This window comes from Hesperophylax consimilis, chromosome 8 (assembly GCF_061612785.1).
Source record: "Hesperophylax consimilis isolate HC1 chromosome 8, BYU_Hcon_1.0, whole genome shotgun sequence".
Classification (NCBI taxonomy): domain Eukaryota; kingdom Metazoa; phylum Arthropoda; class Insecta; order Trichoptera; family Limnephilidae; genus Hesperophylax; species Hesperophylax consimilis.
Window position 1 is genome coordinate 31,603,187 of NC_142843.1, and position 22,393 is coordinate 31,625,579.

Sequence of the window (22,393 nt, forward strand, 5' to 3'; positions counted from 1 at the left end):
TGTACATTAAAGGGCTTTTTTTACGCCATCGTGTTCATTAAAACGTTGCACAAATTTATGATCGTAACAAACAGTCTGGTTTAAAAATTGTGACGTTTAAAAAAAAACTAACAAAAACACTTCGATGGAAATAAGTTAAAACATGCAAAATATATAAAATTACGTACATTTTTATGGTGTGCTTAATTTTCATAAATTAAATAATGACCGTCGATGAATAATGCCAGCAAAGTTCAGTAACGTACAAACACTAATACTAAAATTGCTTTTTTTATCATATAGCCGTACCTAGTACCGTTGGCCTTCGAGTTATTTTGGTAGAAATTTGAATGTCAATTGGTTGTGTTTTCCGGAATAAAATTCCAAATGTATAATATTTTTAATTTAAAATAAAACAATAACGTAGTAAACACCACTTTTTTTATATTCAATGCCGAGCGGGTTTCGCTAAAACTGTAGTTTCATCAGGGTTGTATAATAATGTATTATATATTCCTGATGAATGTTTGTACGTATAATACAGTATTATAAAGCCCTGGCGAAGCTACGTATAATACAGTACTAAACAACCCTGATGAATCTACGTATAATACAGTATCAAACAGCCATGATGAAGCTACTCATAATACAGCCCTGATGAAGCTACGGTTGTAGCGAAACCCGGTCGGCATTAAATATAAAAAAAGTGGTGTTTTAAATAATAATGTCACATCTCAAAGTATCTGCTTTATATGATCAAAAGTATAATTTTTGTTAATTGCCCTAAAGACGCCATTATAATGTTGTTATTAAGCTGCACACGTAAACGCATTATAGACTGCGGTTTACCATTAATCCATCTCTGAGGAACCTGTGAGGCAAGCAATAACTCGCGTTAGGTCAATAAACTGACTCTCAGCGGGAAACTGTATTTGACGATGACCGACATAGATGCAAGTTAATCTTCATTAAGAAAAAGACATCACCCCATTATCTAGAGGTGCAGCCATCGGGAAGGAATGCTACAAAACTGGTACCCACTACTTGCTTCATTCACGTTTATACATTATTAAATTACTTACTTCTATTACGTCACCAACGTACGTGACTTGACTTAAATATTAATTTAACTTGAACGTGACAACGCTGTGTTGGCACACACTTCTCGCTTCAGTTACTTTCATCATCGACTTATATAATATATTCATCTATTTTTCCGCCTCTTGATAATATAACAACTCACGTATTCACTCAATCGTGTCATATCTTCCTGAATGCTCCTTTTTCCATCTATCTGCTCTACATCCCCAACTAGGGCCTTCTAAATTATCATTTATATTTTTTACCACAAACCAACATCAGGAATATAATTTCTATTGCATTCGACTGGCGTTCATCCTTCGTCTACCACATCCATACCTCAAGGCTGTTCACTAGGATCGGTTGAAGAACTTTATTGTGGACTGCAAGTCTTGCTTTCTGACAACCTTATATTTTAACTACATTATATTATACAAATATAAATGCATCATAAGTGAACCCACAAACAAACCAATTAAATGGGTGCATTAATTGGCCACGGACCGGCAACCTGTCCCATCAGTGCATAACTGTATTCCGAGTTGGCCGATATTTCAAAAACTCCGAGCCATTGATCTGCGGAGCGAGGTCAACTATCATGTGGTACTGTGATACTATGTGCCAGTATCTCCGAGAGGTAAACACAACGGTGAACGGTGGACCACACAACATAGCTGTTCACTCACAGCAGACTGTCAAGCCAGCCACCAACTGCCAGTTGTATCGGAACTGTCCTCAGGCCAGGTCCATTACCTTTCCAATTATATTTCTTCGTCAACATCAACAATCTTCCTCTCTCGACCAAACATGCAGAAATTATCGGTGTGTTTGTTTTGCCTTATTTTGTGCATCGGTTCGAGTTTTGCAGTAAGTTGTAAATAAAATATTATTATGTACGTAAATCATTTGCATCAGATTCTAGACGTAGTTTCACAATTTTATATTATTAATTCTACGTTTGAGTTTATTTTATTATGGCAATGCAAGTACTTTCAATCCATCTTTAACCCAGAACACCTGTTACAAATGCAAATAAATATGTGAACCTAGGTTATGTAATTTTGATATTTTTTGGAATATGAGCTCCACGTGACCCCTACTGAAACCAATGTTTATGGTCAATTTGCCGTGCCAAGTAGATTTGCGCAAGGAGAAAACAGTTTAAAGAAAGCTAGATTATCAATAGGCCATGAAAATCCTTAAATAAAACACTTGACTTTGTCTTTGATTTTTGGAGGAAACAATTTTAATATCTGTTATATTCTGATGTCCATCATATCGTAGAATTCCAAGGAATAACATTGTGTCTGGTGGTTACTGGTTAAAGTTAAATTTGCTTTTTAATGAATATAGTGGTCTAGTTAAGGCGACATGACTCAAATAACTAGGGTTTGCTCTAAGCTCACATTTTAATTTTCTCTGTGAACGTATTACTAAAACCTCTAATGTTTCTAGAGGGATCCCAACGGGTGTAAGTTATTTATATTTAAGATTAATAAAAACAGGACCTTACCATTAAAATATTTGATGTAAAACAGTTTGAAAATTATATAAAACGTATTTCAACTCTAAAATTATCGGTAAGCACCAGATTTTATTTTTCTAAACGATTAATTTGTAATTTTTTGAGGGCTCTCTATAGAAATGTTTGTTATTTTAGTAATACGTTCATCCAAAACAATGAAAATAAACCCCACGGAAAGATGGATTTTCGATGTAGGTCCGTACATAACGCCGAATATTGTTTTTAGACGACTTCCGACATCGTTAGGATTCTCACATTATTTTAGACATTTGCTAGGGCAAATTCAATTGCAGGTCTGTTCAATATACTCTGAGGCATATTTTAGTCACTTACGTCGTTAAGATGCTGGCTTAATTTTAGGTCTCGTCTTAATTTGATATTAATTATTTGATTTACCTTGAAAAATGGCCGTAAGTTGCTAAGCTCGTAAAGAACATTGACAAAAAAGAATTTTTACAACAATACAATACGTTTCTAGATCAATGAAATTATAATCTCAATTCTTGTTTTATTTTAGTTATCGTAACTTCCTTGCATTAATTCGTTCTTTTTCTTTTAACTTTACCCTGCTCTTGGTTATGGAGTACTATTCAAAAATAAAAATATTTTATCATAATACCAATCAGTGGCTGAGTTGACATCGCGCCTGGGTCTCACCCAGATGAGTTCATGAGTTCAATTCCTCGACTGGCTAAGTCCCCAATCACTGCACAAGAAACATTTTCTGCTTACTGTTATTGTAGGAGTAGATTTTTAAAATTTTGTTGTTTTCTTGCCCTTCTTTTTAAGCTTAAATTATAAACATGCATCAATGCGGTTTTATAATATTTCAATAAGAAGTATTTACAAAGTTTACCTATATTTCGCATAATCGATAATTTAAGTTTTTCCATTCATCAAAAAAAATATTTATACCTACCTATATATCAGGAATACTATGTGCATATGAATATAATTATTATATAAAAAATAGATATTAATTATTTTGAAATAAAAGACTTGCTAAAGGGTATCTTAAAACATAACTAAATAGATTCATTTATATTTATTACATTATAAATAGGCGTGTGCAGTATTTGAATGCAGTTATGAATAATTTTTTTTTTTAATACTTTAAGAATAAAAATAATTAGTTGATGATGTAATAAGGTATTAATTTGTTAATTATCCAGTTTATTATGCGAATAATCTTACCAGAGGGTATAATATCCGTAAACAAAAAATGTTTAAGCTTTATAAGATTATTACTTGCAGTATAAATATAAATAAAGCATTTTGATAACTAATGATAATTTAAAACAAGTTTGTTAGTTTATAATTAATGATTGACATAAAAATGTTCGTAATGATTATTCACTTAGTAGATACCTACTTATCGTTAGCAATTAATATGCAGTCATAACTTATGACCTCAGGGTTACCAAAATGTGCGATAGTTACACAATCATCATCCAGTAACTGGGAAGTTAGGTAATTCTTATCTGGTACTCATTTGCAGAATTAAATTAATTTAAATAACCTTTTTGGTAGATAAAAGTAACACGTATTCGTAAAAGTAACACAACATTCGTGCAGTGTGCGATGAATACCGTGATAGAAGATAAAAGCCTAGTGTTCACGGGCTAGTATGACGTCACAGGCCGAACGACAAGCATTCACACCATGGACCTAAAAAGTTCAGGTTCATGATCCACACGGACACAATGTTCCTGTGACGTCACACTTGGCCGGACATTGTCTGTACGTGAATACTATAAATTAGATCAATGGAATCTCACTGTCTTTTAATCTTTTCAGCACACAACGGTATTTTCATTGAGAGCCATATTAGTTTTAAATTTTACAAGAATGGTTTAATAAGACAATATGCAAGTTCATGGATTGACGGAAGAATAAATTAACGATTTAGATAAGATTTTTGAAATTCATTATAAATGTTGTCTGAAATAATTTTGACCGGTATTTACCTATAGGCACTATACTGGTTAGGGGGTATTTCACCATCCTCTTGATAGCTTATCCATGGGATAACGTATATTTTCTCAGCATAACACTGCCCCTTTCCGAATAAACTACTGTTTTAAGAGTAGTTTTGTATGCATAGCACAAGGAAAACTAATTATGGTAAATATTCGGAATCGCTGGACACGGATAATACGAAATATTTTTAAATAAAACCTTCTGATATACCTTCATTACTATAAAATGAATCTGACAACATTTGGGAATTTTTTAATTTTAATTTACTCTGTTCAAACACTAGGTAGGTTAACTTAACCTATAATAATCCAACCTAACATAACCTACAATAGACCAACCTAACCTAACCTAGAATAGAGCAACCTAACCTAACCTAACCTATAATAATCCAACCTAACGTATATTCTAACCTAACCTAAAATAACCCAACCTAACATAACCTATAATAACCCAAACTAACCTAACCTAACATTTCCTAAACTATAATAATCCAACCTAACCTAACCTAACCTCACCTATATACTAACCTAACCTATAATAACACAACCTAACCTAACCTAATCTAGCATAACCCAACGTAACCTAACCTATCACAACCCAACCTAACCTATAATAACCTAACTTTTAATAACCTTACCTTTTTTTTAAATTTTTTATTTATAAAACATACCTAAATATATTAATATTTTTCGAGTTTGGCCAAAATAGTACCTACTTAGTATTGCATAGAGTAAATGGTTAAAATTCTAGCCACTCATATATCAGGAATACCAACAAAAGAAAATGTCATCAACAGAAATCATTCATGTCATCCCATACAACGAAAGTGAATTTTCGATTTAAGTATTAAAAATTAAAATGCTAAAATTAAAAATTTCTCAAATGCAGATCATCAGATTCATCAGATTCCTTTTATAGTCATTAAGGTAAATCAGAAGGTTTTATTTAAAAATATTTCGTTTTATCCGTGTCCAGCGATTCCGAATAATTATCTTAATTATTATAAACAATAATTATTCACCATACAAATTGAAAAATCTTCGGAGAAAAAATAAATGCCGCCGACTGATAAACCTCAGCTGCTCTAATGCTGGCAATCCTCTGCTGGCAATCGGAAGGCTGCGGTTTCAATTCCCGTCGGCAATATTGATTATTTCGAATAATTATTGCTTAAAATAATTTGTTATCCTTAGATGGTTTATTAATGGGAGGAAGTGATTCAGAATGGAGTTCGAGTACCTATTTGTGATATTTATTTATTAATTTTCGGGTAATCGACAGTTTATATTTATTTCAGTTTGTACATAAGTTTTATATAAACCAATTATGGATTTCCTTCTTGTGACTTTACGTTTTATTGATATTGATATTGTTAACAGCATCGGTAAACAGTAACCGATTAACTGAATACATAGCAAATAATATCACTTTCGCCTGACATTTTAAAAAGTACACAATGCAAGAGAAAATGTTTATTCCTAAAAACATTTTATTTTCTCCGACAGCCGATATTTTGTGGTGAAATGAAAATTTCTATTTACGATTCGTCACAACCATGATAGTTCTTTAAAGAATTAAGCATTATATTATGTAGATCCATAGTGTTAGGTTCATTGACTGAGTATAGCTGAACTCCCCGGCGTTCCTCGGGCTTTACACATAGTTTTTTTGTAATCAGACTTATACAATGATATTCCTCTTGTTCTGAAGGTCAAGTGTGTAAAATTTCATCAATATCGGAGTGAAACTATTGATTTATATAAAAATCATCAAACCCCGGCCGCCACAGACAACCTTCTTCGACACCCGCTATTTATATAAAGAAGGTTAAAATCCGGCATTTCTCTGTTGTGAATTCTAGTAAGCTGGGTGTAGTTTCAAGGTGGAAATAATAATATTTTCAATCAGTGAAAAGGAACATTTTGTAGGTATTTCATTAATTTCATCGTGCCATGTCTTCCTCTCGCGTCGCCGATTTATACCAAACAAACTACACATCCCTTTCTTAATTATATCCATTTCGCTGACATCAACCTTATACATATCTACGCCTCGCTTTACCACAGATAAGTACCTATTTAGTTTTTGTCTTCCTCTGGTGACCTCTACATCTTCTACCTTTCACTTCCACTACATACATTCTGATTACACACATTTCTTAGATCTTTACGTTTACATACGCCTCATTTTACCAAACATTTGATTAACTTGATAGTGCCATATCTACCTCGGACGTCCAGAACTTTTCCTACTATGAACTTCCACTTTATAATTCAATATCCTTATCAGGTAAGCACTTTTTTCTTCATGGGAGAGTTTTAAGTGAATAAATCACTCAGGTTAATATTTTATGATAAATTATAAATGCAAATTCAACTATTAGACATGATGAATAATAAGAAATCTCAATTCATTTGAGAAGCCGTCTTTTTTTAAAAAGAAGTTGAAAATTTAGAAAATGTGTAATAAAGAAATATATACGTTTTTTTATTTTTTATATATACAATAATATTATTATTGGGTTTATAAAAACAGTTTATTTTTAAACAAGTTCTGCTGTGTAATTATTATTACGCGTGACAGCTGTTTCGCCCTCTGAAGGCATTATCAAACTGTGGGTAGCCCACTTACAGACGATACATTTATATTATTTCTAGGTAGGTATTTTAATTTCATTTACTGATTTCTTAATTGATTTCTAAGTAAAATATTAAAAATTATTAATGGTTATTACCCCAGCAAAGTTTCCCCAATTAGTGTAATGTTTAAATTTGACTGAATGTCTTTATGTTAGTTATTCCCAAACGATGACTCATAGGGTTATTTTAATAGCATAATTAAGTACTTCATAGTGCACTCATATTTGCATTAGGTTTGAAGATATCTAGTAGGGGTGAACGAATTATATTTGTTTGTTCATTAATTAGAATAGCTTTCGGATTATTAGAGTTTTTGTTAATTTCTAACTGCTCTAAAAGATTCAGCTGTCACGCGTAATAATAATTACACAGCAGAACTTGTTTAAAAATAAACTGTTTTTATAAACCCAATAATAATATTATTGTATATATAAAAAATAAAAAAATAAAATGGAGTTCTACAAATTAAACTTAATAACAATAAATATATACGTATTTGAAAAAAAAAGTTTTAATTCAGCAAAATATCAGTACATTTTGATTCTACAATAAAATTATAGTTTTTGTTTGAAAATTAAATGTATTTCTACAATAATTGCAATAAACAAAGAATTCTATTTTCATATAAAATAAAATATTTTTGCCAAGTACCTAAATCAACCATTTTTTGTTATTTCTTTAACACCTGCCGTCGATATGTCCACACAAAAAATGCATAAGTTATACCTAGGCAAAAAATAAATTGATAGGGAATGAGAAATCATTTTTCATACATTTTACAGTAATTCAATATTTTTATATTCTTATATCTATTTATTTATTATTTTTAATAAAGAATAAAAATATAGTTTTGGGAAAATATTTCGCATTTGAAATAAAATAAGGAGTGTGAAAGGGGAATGGGGGTGGTTTTTAGAAATCTTATGTACACAGTGATGTTCCTCTTGTTATGTCAAGTGTGCAAAGTTTCATCAATCGCGAAAAAAAAACTGTAGATTTGCATGAAAAACAAAGCCTCACCAGACCACTCTTCTTTACAAATATAGATACATAGCTGAAGTCCTCACCGTAGTCCAGGAGTTATAAAGTATTTTTTGAAATCGAGTTGCATCGATTCCACAAATAATCATAAATTCGTCGAGTTGCATTAAAATTCTGCTTTAAGGATGGGAAAAGTGGATGCGGGTAGTTTTTCTAAATGTCATATAGACAGTGACCTTTCTCTTGTTTTGAAGGTCAAATTTGCAAATTTCTATTAACCTCAAAATAAAATTGTGGATTTGTATACAAACCTAATCCACGCCGCCCGCCACAGGCACAACTTTTTCCCTTTGTTTTTTTTTTCCATTTCTTTAACACATAAATACAAACACTTTTAGTATAAAAAATACATACAAATAAATTGTTTAAAAATCGCAAGTTATGGGAACCTACAAAGGCACTGCCTGTATGTAAGTAATACAGTGGGTGTTTGCATTAATTTGGTATTGATTTGGGTGGTGTAACGTTTTAGTCCTTTTGCTTATTTTTTTCGAAAATAATTTGGTTTTTAAATATATATTCCATGGTTTTTTTGATAAATAATTTCTATATATTAAATATTTTACTTTCTTTGTATAATAATAAGTCGGTCAAAAATGTTATTATTACGTCCCCGACTTTTTCTACCACTCAAACCACTATCTAAACACTCCTGGCACTAATAAGAACAATGTTTTCATAGAAATCGGTCCAATACTTGTCGAGTTTTTGAACATAAACCATAGGCATGCTGAATATTTATATAGATTGCTAATTTCAATTATACCAACCATTGCAAACCAACCAAAAAACACTCTTGGCACTAATAAAAACTTTGAAATTTTCAGCAATATCGGTCGACTACTTTTCGAGTTTTGCGAGCGCAAACATACGTAGGCTGAATTTTTTACATTTAAAATAATAATAATAATAAATAAACATTTATTTATTTTTCGGAATAACTTTATTGAGTAAAACCTCAAATTGTAATATTTAATTATTGAAGACAATATTGGCGATTTCTAAACAAAAATCTGAAACAGAAAAATCAGAAAAGGATACGGTCACATCTAGGACTCGAACCCAGGACCCTTGTCTTTCCGGGACAGTACTTGACAGGACTTGTGTCCCGGAAAGACAAGGGTCCTGGGTTCGAGTCCTAGATGTGACCGTATCCTTTTCTGATTTTTTTGTTTCAGATTTTCGTTTAGTAATCGCCAATATTGTCTTCAATAATTAAATAAACATTTGTTTCGGATTAGAATCAATTAATACAAATCTTGAAAGCGGAAATTAACGCGCTTTCCGACATCCGATCTAACTAAAACTCGGGAGATAGATTCATTGTCAATGACAATGAATTCTCTCAACTTGATGGCAATCACGCACACAAACGGATATATGCCAATTTCTCTGAAATCGGAGGACATTATATCAGTTAATATACGAAATAAGTTTCGTTCCTACCTGATCGTCGTTTGGCGTAGTTGGTAGAGTTGTGGACTATTATAGTTCATGGATAGAAAGATACAATACTCTGCCAAAATAACTTTTTTTTTTTTACTTTTTTATGTGAAGTTATAAAATAGATGTAATATAGTTTTTAAAAAACAGTGCACTGTTTTTTGCGGGTAAATTATTTGAAATGAAAAATCTTCGTGTTTTTTTTACTTTCTTATTCGCATTTTTTTCAGTATTATGGTACCTGCGTAATGGCTGAAGAATGTTTGAAAAAAGAATTGTCACAAGGACGCGAGGTCGACTGAACGGAACTACTAGTTGTTGTAAAATGTATTAACGCTGTATTGAACGCCCGTTCGAGAGACATTTTCATGAACATTATTTGACGTATTGTTTACCATCATGTGTATCTATGTATGTATACTCGTTTGCTTATGAGAATCAGCTGGTTGAATTCAATTAATGTTTCAGAATTTCAGATCGGGCAAGGCGACCACACTCCGGTTGAACGATGGAAATGAGATTCCCGTTCTGGGCCTCGGGACCGCTGTGGTGAGTACAACAAACACTATCAAAGTAAAAATATATTAATTATATAACCCTTTATTTACAATGAAAACTTTTTTAATAATAAACGTGAATCTCGAAGACTTGTTGTCAACGTCAGCCATTCTACCGCAGACATTTAATGTTTTGTGTTTAAATGACAAATAAATGTATTCCCTTGGGCTATTTTGAGAAATATTCTTCAGGGACAAGAAACACCCGTAGAGCTTTTTGGGAGATATATGTCCCAGTCCGACACGATCTCATAAATCTATCTCATTTTGTATTATGATAAGAAATATGATTTAAACAGCAATGGAAAGAGACAACACAGCGCTTTAAGTTTGCATTAAAAAATTAATCGCAAACGCTATTTGTCAAGTTATTAAATTCCGCTTCATCCAAAAGCTATTCAAAAAACAAAAATTGATTTCAAAGTAAATATCTAATGAAGACAGGGATTTAACTAAACATGCACAAAACAGGTTTTTATATTGTGAGTGTGGGTTATTTTAACAATTTATGCGTGTTTCCTAACCATCAAACATAACTTTGATTGAGAAAAAATTGAACTTTAATGCATCTTTTTCTCCCCCTCCGAACGAATTGCCATTCATTTTTTGCGTATTAAGAAGCGTGAAGCGGAATTCGAATAGTTTAACAAATATTTTTCTATTAAACGAAAAAAGTGAATTGAAATTGGCTTTTATAATACCTTTGTTTAATTAAATATGTGTTTTAGTTTCGAGTAAAGTAGTAATTACAGTTTATAAGACAAAATTCATCGGTAAGCAACTTTTAACATTTTGTCATTGTTTGCGATAATTTTTTTTTATTATATGCATTTGTCAATTTGTAAAAATAAAATCTGAAAGAGTCTTTCACCTCCTTTCAAGAACTGTAATTTTTTTTGAAAAATATTAAGAAATAGAGAATTCATCTAGAATCTGTATTCTGACAGTTCTCCTAAGAGCAGTACATCGCAAAATGTCAGAAGTCTTAGGGGTTGGCCAGCGCATCTTGATGATATTCTTGCATTTATCGGCATAATTACTGCGCAGCACTTTGATTACTTGAAAATATAATTCACAAGTATGACACGAGTCAAAACACACTTCTTAAAACGATAATTAATCAAACGAGTAATCAATTATATCAAAATATTTTTTTATTTTACCGTCGGTTGTAATAATTAAGTTGAAAATCAGTGTTATTTAATCAATTTGTTCGCATCAAAAATTAAACGAAGCACGAATATATCACCTAAAACGATTTTCTTAAATTTGTTAATGTTTTATAATAATGTCGGTAGACATGTTTCTACAGGACGTACATCCAATGACCAATATAATGATAGAGTGGAATAATTAAATAATGTACATTGATGTTCATCGAATGTCACATGGAATTATAGAATGGAATAAGGCAATAAGATGCAGAATAATAATGCAGACATCTACTGACCCATAGAATGAAAGAATGGAATATGCAGATACGCATGTTTTTACAGAACATACATCCAATGACCATTGAAATGATAGAATGGAATATGTAGCTACACATGTTTTTATAGGACGTACATCCAATGACCTATAGAATGTTAGAATGGAATAATGTACATCCAATGACCAACAGAATGATAGAATTATAAAATTGATACCAACAACGTACACTTTAATTAATATTTGTATGCATAAACCAATAATGTTTATTTTTTACAAAGTCCTTTACAAACAGTTATTGTTATGACTAGCAACCCAGACGTTACCATGTTTCCTTTTATGAAAGAGTTTTCTATTGATAAATAATTAATCAATCGAAAAACAAATAATCTTTAAAATCAAACAAATAAAGCTGCATTAATATAGCACATACAAGTGTAATCTCAAATACTGGATAACCCTGGCGCTATTTATTTGTTTTATTTAAGTATAGGTAGAGATGTTCAAATGTCACGCTACTCTATTTTGACACACATTTCTTTACATGCATACCCCGTCACTGAAGGATTTAATTCACTCGATCGTACCATGGTACCATGTCTTCCGACTTCATCCTTGATTCACTCGCGATATGAATTTAGATTTGATTAGATTTTTCTAACGTTCGTTTCTCCTTCCATTCGCTCAACGTGTCCAAAACACCTTCATAATAAACACACCCAGATTGATACAAAGATTACAGATCAGTCAAAACCAGTCAATGGCTGAGTTAGCACGCAGTCTTCGTGAGTTCTCACAAAGTCTTCCATCACAATACAAGCAACATTTTCCTCTTACTGTGGACCTCCACAGTAGGAGATTTTCAAATATTTATTTTATTATTTCAAATATATTCGTAACCGGGAATGTTTATCTTTCTTAAAACACAAGTGTACCTATGTGATAAAAAACAATATAATTTTCAGGGGGGCGGTGATCCTAATGAAGTGAAGAATGCTGTGGAGGTGGCGATAGCGGCGGGCTACAGACACTTGGACACGGCGGCACTATACAAAACGGAGAAGCAGGTGGGAGAGGGAGTGAGGACCAAGATACGGGATGGGACCATCCGGAGGGAAGATGTCTTCATCACCACTAAGGTACGCAACCATTACTTTTACCTAACTGCACTTTGAAGAATGTCTTGATGTGGGAGGAAAAACGAGACAAGCTGTCTTTTCAGATAACCAAGTGCATAAATAGTAGACATGCACACATACTCGTACATTGCCTAGCTAGGCTATCCGATTAGTACTTGCCTCCGTGGTTTCCGCCTACATGGTCGAGAAGTAAGACGATCGACTACCAAGCCGGAAGTCGCTGGTTTAATTCAAATTTTAGTTGATGAATCTATGTAATTTCACAATTTACTTTAAAATAATATATTATGTATTTGCGGCACGTTCTAAAGTTGAAGACACTCTCAGTATCGCCCTGGTATAAGACCACCATTCAGAATTGAAAGGTTGTTTGAAATGGCTTTGGCCTTATTTGGTTACTATGTCTGATTAGCCAGGTACTTTCCCATCTTCTCCTCCTTGAGTCCTTCCCCTCCTCAATACCTCCAGCCTCTCAACATACCATAATTGGGGTATATAAATATTTTAAATAAATATATCAACTCCTGTTTTATAAAGGAAAGGAAGATATTATATTGATAAAGAATAATAAAATAGAATGTGCATTGTTTTAATATTGTGTTCTCTGCTTGCAATATCATATGTATAGTAGTCCCAGAGCCAGGTTGTGCGTAAGCCCTGACGAAATCTTCCTTCTCACAAGTATTGTATGAAAACGAAAAAGAATGAAGATACTATAACGTTGGTGTAACGTACAAACTCTCTCGGAGACTACTGTACTGTGTTTATCTAAAGTTACATGCCATTCAAGTATGTTTTCTGAATCTGTTTATACATAACTAGATAGAGCCTAGGAAGTCTTGTTAAGGTGAGTTTCACAAAAACGGTGCAATAAAAATCACCTTATTATTTTTAAGTGATGAAGAAAATGTGGAAGTACAGACTTGACTAGTCTAGATGGCAGAAACACTTTCAGGCAACGTTTCAATTCTAATACACGGGATAGGAAAAGGATAGACATTAATTTCTCAAAGCAATATTATTTTATTTTACTTAAATTGCTCGTAAGAAAAATATATTTAAAATATAAAATTAACTGTGGACTATTGGATTCATTCATTGGCAAATCAGTGAAAGGGACACCTCCGCGCTACCACCCCGCTCTTGGTTCTCAAACTTGGTTTGTTTCCCTCGAGCAGCTCTGTATTTTCTATTCTCTGTGAGTGTTTTAATGAAAGGTTGGACTAAAGCCATGGGAGTCTTATGTTGTGCAATTAGTGTAAAAATTGAACGTGGAAAACTACAGTATCCAGCTCTTAACAAATATGGTGTGTTTGACTTTAGCTATTGAACAACCGACACGAGCAGGAGCAGGTGGTACCCGCCCTGCGCGAGTCCCTCGAAAACCTCGGTTTTGACTTCGTAGACCTTTACCTCATCCACTGGCCTGTCAGTGTGGACGTAAGTACAGTTTCTTAATTGTTATTTCTTACTTGCAGTGGGATTTATTATATCTTCATCAAAGTCATTTAAACAACTGACTGCAATTTTAGGTTACATAGTATCCTTACTGAAGCAGTAATTCAATGTGCATTCTTACATCGTGATGCTTAAAATAAAACAAACCAACTCATTATCTATGTTCCACATGTTCGTTGCAAATCGATAAACTTTCACCTTGAGTGCTGTGGGTATCTTCAGTGTTTATTCTTCATGTGTGTTTTTTCCGAAGAAACCGAAGCGGACTGAAATAAACGAATGGAAAACAATTCATTATAAAGCTAACGTAATACATTACATAACTTAACCTAAATCCCCTTCATCTTAATGGAATAATATTTTTTATCAAAAGTTATTTTATAAAATACTTAGGTATGCATACAAAGATGTTCCATACAACCGACAGTTATTTTTTTTATTTTTTTTTATTACGTTTTTACATAACGACTATAAATTAAATTGATAACAATCGTATAACACAATAAAATATTAAAATTATAAAATACGAAACGCAATATACTTAGTTGTTCGACACAGGTATATTCTAGTGAGACAGAGATCGAAAAACACATGTAAAAACACTTAATTTGAGAATTTAAAAAAATCTCACTAACTTTAAGGAACCCTTAAAGTTAGTGAGATTTTAAATATTTTTAAAGATATTGCACCCGCATGCACAATTTCTACTGATTTATAAGTTTCTCGTTAATTCTTTAAGTTTTGAAGTTCCAAAAAAAATTGTAATTTTTTAAGATATTATCTATACATTTTTCGGCATAAAAAATGGGAATACCCTCGATAGAAAAAAATCATAATATGTTATACACATGAAAAAATTCACAGTTTATCTTAAAATGCAACTAAAGTATTTGTCGAGAGATTTTTCCCTATATATAATGAGTCGTATTTTATTAGATATTTTCATCATTTTCGCTTAATTATTATCGTTTTTTAATATTAGCACGCTCCCTCTAACATTCGTATTTACATATCTATTCTTTCAAACCAACTTTGAACGCTTTCTACGGGGCTTTGAGCATATGCATTCATTCTCGTTATTTACATTAACTAAAAAGTGCTGAACTAATTTGGCTTTGAATGTGTCAAGATTTAAATCGAAAATATCAGCCACATCTGAAAGTTCATTGTCCAGTCTATGTATTATCTCTATAACAGAATTGAACAAGAAATTATAAAATCTTTGAATAAACGTTAATTTTTTTTAAGATTGTGCGATAGTATACCTACGTGACAGATACATACAATTAATCAAAATAATGTTAATGTATAAAGCATCGATTGTCGACTCCCTTGTCACATCATTATACCATTTTGATTTAAAGACCAATAATCAACAAGTACGTACTATTCGTGTAGTAAGTGATTTATTGATATATTTGCAGAAACAAGGAAACCTGACCAACATAGACTTCGTGGACACCTGGAAGGGCATGGTGGAGGCACAGAGACTAGGCCTCACCAGGTCCATTGGCGTTTCCAACTTCAACGAAGCTCAACTTCAGAAACTGCTAGCTTCGTCCAAAGTCAAACCCGTGGTTAACCAAATTGAGGTAATATTTAGTCTTTCATATAGTAACGTGGTGGTCTAAGGCAAAATAATACATGATGTTGACGGTACAAATGTATAAGTGGGAGTTAGCAGAATAAGTAACCCATACATGAAATGATTACAGTAGTATCGAATAAGTAAGGACAATATGTGTGTAAATAAGAAACGTTATGTATATAGATTAGAAAACTGTTATCTTGTTGTCAAACAGCAAATAACAAATTTACATATTTTTGATTCTACATATATTACAGTGGTTACAATGCAGAACACACAAAAGTACAGGGTACCGTAAAAATTAGAAATAAAGTAAATACGTAAACAAGTAGAAGTAATGACAAACAGTATAACTATGTACGTAACACGTGTTTATTGATGATTTAAAATAATACGAAAGACAATAATACAATAAAGAGATGCAAGAGGTGATATCATTGTATTACTTTACGTTAGTACTACTGAAAAAGGTCAATAGGAAATGGAGCAAAGAATAAAACTAAACGTCATGGGGGCAGTTTTAATATCTTGTGACATGCATCAAAAGATGGTTGTTAAACTATCTGTAAGTGACGTTGAAAAAGACAATGATCAAAATGCTATTTTGGTAAGCTAGTTCTGATGGACAGAAGTTCTCGCTTTCGGAGCATAGAAAATTGAACGGGGGCTCCCACGATTGTACCACGTAAATGGATGAATAATGAGTATGGCATAGGCGTATTAAAAATAAACAAATAGTGATGATACAATTAATAAATAACAAATTAACTAGCTATTACAAAGTTTCCGCGCAGGGGTAGGCAGACAGGACGGACCGCCAAACAACTCGGTCTTGGAACACACTTCAAGTCTCATACACTCTATCTATTAATCTGACTCTTGACATGGCCCGACTCAAGTATCTGATTTACGTACCATGTCTTCCTCGATTGATTAAATACGATAAAAAGATGGTGGTATTCCTATGCTTTTTAATGGGTTTGCAATCAACTATCTATTGGAATTATCAATGCCAAACACATCATTTTCACTGAATTTATTTCCATAACGACGCATTCCGGGAAACGATGAGTACGTGAAGTCATTATTACTACACCTATTATTATTGCAATATTTAAGTAGCATGTCTTGTGGGTACGTGAATAAACGTCATGTTGAAGCAGTTTAGGGCTACCTAATAATTCATTTTAAATGTTTAAAACATAATATTTCTGCCACCATTCTCCAATCTGACTAAGCAAACAGTCTCAAATGAGTTGGCAAATGTTCATAATCAAAAAGTTAATTAAATATTTTCATTTCATAACGACCTTCCTAAGAAATTTGTCATATACTTTATTTCCCTTTCTTTATTCCATTTTACAGTAACAAAAACAACATAAAAAATCAAACATTGTATTCAAATAATAAATATCAGGAATTTTTCTAATGTTATTTTTAAAATGCCACGTATTTTCTTTAAACATAATTTTAAAATAATGATAATTCTTCTGTATTAAAGAATAATTTAATAGGTTTTTTATTTACTATTCTTATTGCATGTTTTCTCAATCAAATCAATCTGTTTGTGATTTTTGATTACTATTCGTCCAACGATTTTTATTTGCATTTTTTATTTTATTTCTTATTGTATGTTTTCTTAATCAAATCAATATTTTTTTTTTTTTTTTTTTACAGTATTACCGCACAAGAGTCCCAACTGCTCCCGTCTGGAGCCAGTGAGACTATGGCATCCCCAATTGGGGTATGTTGTGAGGCTGAGGGTATTGGGGAGGGGAGGGAGATGGGGAAGAGGAAGGTGGGGAAGTACCTGGCTATTCAGATCTGGTCACCAAACACGGCTAAAGCCATTTCAAGCAACGTTTCAATTCTGAATGGTGGTCTTACACCAGGGCGATACTGGTAGTATCTTCCACTCTGGAACGTGCCGCAAATATACTATATATTATTTTTAATTAATTAATTGTGAAATAACACAAATCAATCAAATAAAATTTATTTGCGCACGCCGGGTTCGAACCCGCGACCTTCGGATCTGTAGTCAAAAGCGTATACCACTAGACCACGCCGGCCGTCATGTGTTTGTGATTAGTAATTACTATTCTTACGAAGTACATGTTTATGTTGCTGTTTATTTCTTAACCTTCCTCGACATAGATATAATTACCATGTAGCAGGGTTTTGAAATAATATATAAATATTATTGTTCTTGAAAACAAAATAAATATGTAACTTAAACAATGTTCATGCTTAGAACCCAGTATAAAAATAAACATGCCATGACATTAGAAGTACGAAGTGTGTACAAAATATGTTGTTGCGCATATTATATTATTTGTTGTTGACAGGTCAACCCAAACCTCGTACAGAAGAAGCTGGTGACCTTCTGCCAGGAGAGGGGGATCCAGATAGTTGCCTACTCGCCGCTAGGCTCCATGGCGGAAGGGAGACGCCAGAGCACCCCCGCGGCCCCCAAGCTGGACGACCCCACCCTCTCCGCCATGGCAGACAAGTACAAGAAAACCACTGTGCAGATTGTGCTGAGATATCTGGTGAGTTGTTGTTTAGTGATACTATAGAAGAAGTGATTGGAAAGGCGTATCCAAGAAAAAAATCTTTTGGTATTACTTTTCAAACACATCAAAAATATGGCAACCAAAAATACGAGAAACAATTGAAGTAATGTTAGTAATTAAAAAAAAAATAATATGAAATTGATAAAAATGACGAAATGTAATTAGGATGGCAATGGTTCAATTGGAAAAGACACCAGTCCCTGAAACGCCAGAGGACCTGGGTTCAAGACACAGATGCGACCGTTTTATATTCGGTTTCTTTACCTAGTTCATATTATCATTTATGGCTGTTTATATTTATTTATTTATTTATTTAATACATGTTACATTATTTTGAAATTTACATAAAGTAGATATAATGAATCACCATACTAGGCGGCTGCCTGTTTCATGGTGACCGATTGAGTGTAATTAATTTGTATGAAATATGAAATCTAGTGTAAACATATGAAATTAGTAACTATAGATGAAGCTAAAATTTTGTAAAAATTGTAATAAAAAGTAGAAGATAGAAATTAGAAAGGAGAAAGAAGTAAATTAGCATTAGATTGTAAAAATGTACATAATTCTATATATAATTTTTAATATGTGTGCATGCAAGCACACATGTGTATATAGCAGCAGACATACCTATATACATATAACAACACATGTATACATACACCCATATGACGCATCCTCACGCATATAAACAATATATACACCTCTATCTGAGTACTTGGAATAGGCTACTAACACTATTACAATCACACATCAAAAAATCCCCGAGCGCTTTCCTGAAACTGTCGTATTTGGCTATTGATTTTATTTCTAACGTTAAATTATTGAATATTTTTGGAGCAAGAAAGTTAAATTGTCTTTGTGCTATTGAGGTTTTTATTGGGGGAATAGTATAATTGGATTTGTTGGAATATCTTGTATTATGGGTCGATTCAAAAATATTTTTTTTCGTATGTTTGAATTTATAGTAGGAGGATATGTTTTTGACGTATAAGGATTTTATGTTGAGTACTTTGAAGTCGTTAAATAAGTCCTTCGTGGGGTGAATATAGTGTACTTTGTAAATAGTCCGCATTATCAATTTTGAGCTTTAATTAATGGATCTAATATCGTGTTAGAGCATCTGCATTGATTATTACAAAGAGGTTTTAATCTACAACAATTTGTTTTTAATAATTTTTAAGATTAATTAATCTTATTTTTTTCTCATGATCTGAGATTGGCGTATATGTGTTGAATTTGATTAACAAGTCAAAATGTTTCACCGAATCCCACGAGGAAAAAATATTTAAACTGTGCACTCAAATAAGTAATTAATTATATCAGACCTTTGAATTTTTTTTTTCCTATATTTCTAAAAAATGTAATTTTTTATTTATAATTTGTAATGAATTTTTCCAGCTTGATCGTAATTTGATTCCAATCCCCAAGTCCGTAACGCCATCCCGTATCCAGCAGAACATCGATGTGTTCGACTTCTCCTTGACTCCCGAGGAAATAGAAGCAATCGACAACTTCAACACCGGCTTCAGGATAATCGACGCGTTGTACTGGAAAGACAGTCCTTACTATCCCTTCTAAACGATAGTACACATTTTGCATTTTCAGAGCACAGTTTTGAAGATTTTGGGAGAAAAGTTGTAATATTTTTAATTATTTAACAATATCTGGTACTAAAAATGCCTTTTTGTGATGTAAATAAAATATTTATATTATTATATTAAAAAATAACCGTAACCAAACTTATCCGCGAGGAAATGTTGTCATTGAGGGAGAATAATTTGTAAATCATCTCCTATAGAGTCATTTTCGGTAAGATAAGGTAAATAGATGCTCTACAAACCTTGGGATAGGGTTACTTTTTTTGAATAATGTTACAACATGTCACTAATTTTGAAAATGTTTTAGAATAGTTAATGTAGAAATAATAAAAGTGAAAAATATTCCTAGTTTTTATTCGTTTTTATTATATCAACTAAAAAATACACTAAACTTGAACAAACAACAAAACAATGAATGGAAGAAATAGGATGTAACCTATAAGCTTACCCTTTAACCTATACCCTTTGTACTATTTTTGTAAAAATATTTTTTTGAAAAAAAAAAATGTTTGGCAACGATGGCTAGATGTAGTGCTCACCGAAATGGATAAATAAGTGCGAAAAACAGTAAGAAAAGTAAGATTTAAGAGAACAATATTACATTTATGTTTCTACGAATTGGGTACCTACATGGTACCTATTAATCTAATTCCAGCCAATTCATTACGGTAAAATGTAGTAAACATGCAGGGTTACCATGATATACATTTATATTTAAGTGTAAGAAAAAATAAAATAAACTATTATTTTAAAAAGAAGAGAAGAAAGAAAGAGAAAAAATTACATTATCAAAGGAAAAGGATGAAAAAATATACATATTAAAATAAAATATTATGCCGCAATTTAAAAGGACAAAGATGAAAGAATATGTTGGAAATCCTCGGAGAGCACAAATAATTTAACATTAAATGTACACAAGGAATTTGATGACTTAATGTGATCTGGAATACTATTAAATAGAAGTGGAGCCTGGTACAAATCATGTCTTTGCCCAAAAGAGGATTTTGGGTGAATTGCATTGACCAAATATACAAAGTTTAGACCAGAGCCAATTCTTCTAGTACGAACGCTGCGTAATAGAATCCTATACTTACTATTTCGGTTATTTCTGATAGCAATAGGCATTTATATTTTCCAATTTTATCCGTTCCCTCATCACTCCCTCCAGATCCCTCACATACTCCAAATAGGGATCCCATTGAGTTGAGAGAGATTGATTTTCTGCAGTGGGTTGCGAATGAAATGTATCTAGCGTTGAGTGTCGATATAGGGTGGAGTGCTAAAAGTAAAACAAATCCTTGTATTAAATGACGATGCAGTATTTATTCTACTTTCAAATTGTATTTGTGTTGTTAAAACCTAAATACTACGAACATCAAATAATTATTTAATCATGTAACACACATAACCGATTCATTGGTCAACCGGTCAGTGGTTGAGTGGGCATAGCGCTTGGGTCTCACCCGAGCGTCGCGTGTTCGATTCCTCGGCTGGCTAAGTCCTCCATCACAACACAAGCAACATTTTCGGCTTTCTGTGGTGGTAGTAGGAGATTTTCAAACATTGTTGGGTTATTCGTAACCTGGGAATGTTTGTCTTTCTTTTTAAAAAGTAAATATAATGCATTTACCCTGCATACATCACGAATTGACGTATTACTTTTCATACTTCTCTACGTCAGTCATCAAAGGAATTGAGGTGGAATTGTGTGGTAGTTTTGATACTTGGCATATTATTGAATTTGGGAGACGGGTTTGGGTACTGCTGCACCGCTACCATTTATTATATAATCAACACCCCTGCCTTAGGTCACTCCAAGTGGTTCACTAAATTTGGTGATTTAGCAGAGGTGCCGGGGTTCATTGGGTGAGGTGTGTTCAGGATGCGCCTGTCCACCCGCTGCGTGGCGTGCCAGATCGGGAGACGCTGGTTTGGGGAGACCCTTGACCTCTCAAACTGGTCTCTCGACCCTCGTCTTGCGCCGCAATGGGAGGGATATATTCATATGTCAACACTCTTGGACATACTAATACCTTGATTCTTACCGAACCCGCATAACATTTAACTTTCCCATAGCTTCTTCACCTTCCTTTCCTTAAAATAGACCCTCGCCAAAGCATCTCAGAAGTTTACATAGGAAATTACTTTCTTCGGGGCCTCCTGTGTGGGGATAATGTAAACATATATAAGATATATATTTCTAAAGACATATATAAGATACGTTTATAAGATTTTTTTATCAAAAAAGTAACCTTCATGGCCTTTCGTAAGCGCCATCTTTTTTGTTAATGAAGAGGACACGGTTAATTCAGAGTTCCCGTAAGCACTTAGCCCATAGGCCGATTGTATCTTCCATTTT

The 22,393-nt window shown here is 32.8% G+C and overlaps 1 protein-coding gene across 1 annotated transcript; it reads left to right on the forward strand.

Moving 5' to 3' along the window:
* The first annotated feature begins 1,719 nt into the window (after positions 1-1,719).
* LOC149421888 (aldo-keto reductase AKR2E4-like) lies at positions 1,720-20,385 on the forward strand. Its single transcript, XM_089634589.1, has 7 exons — positions 1,720-1,926; positions 10,156-10,236; positions 12,638-12,811; positions 14,135-14,251; positions 15,694-15,861; positions 18,206-18,409; positions 19,835-20,385. The coding sequence occupies exons 1-7, from the start codon at positions 1,867-1,869 to the stop codon at positions 20,012-20,014; spliced, it is 984 nt and encodes a 327-aa protein (XP_089490715.1). The 5' UTR covers positions 1,720-1,866; the 3' UTR covers positions 20,015-20,385.
* Positions 20,386-22,393: the final 2,008 nt, after the last annotated feature.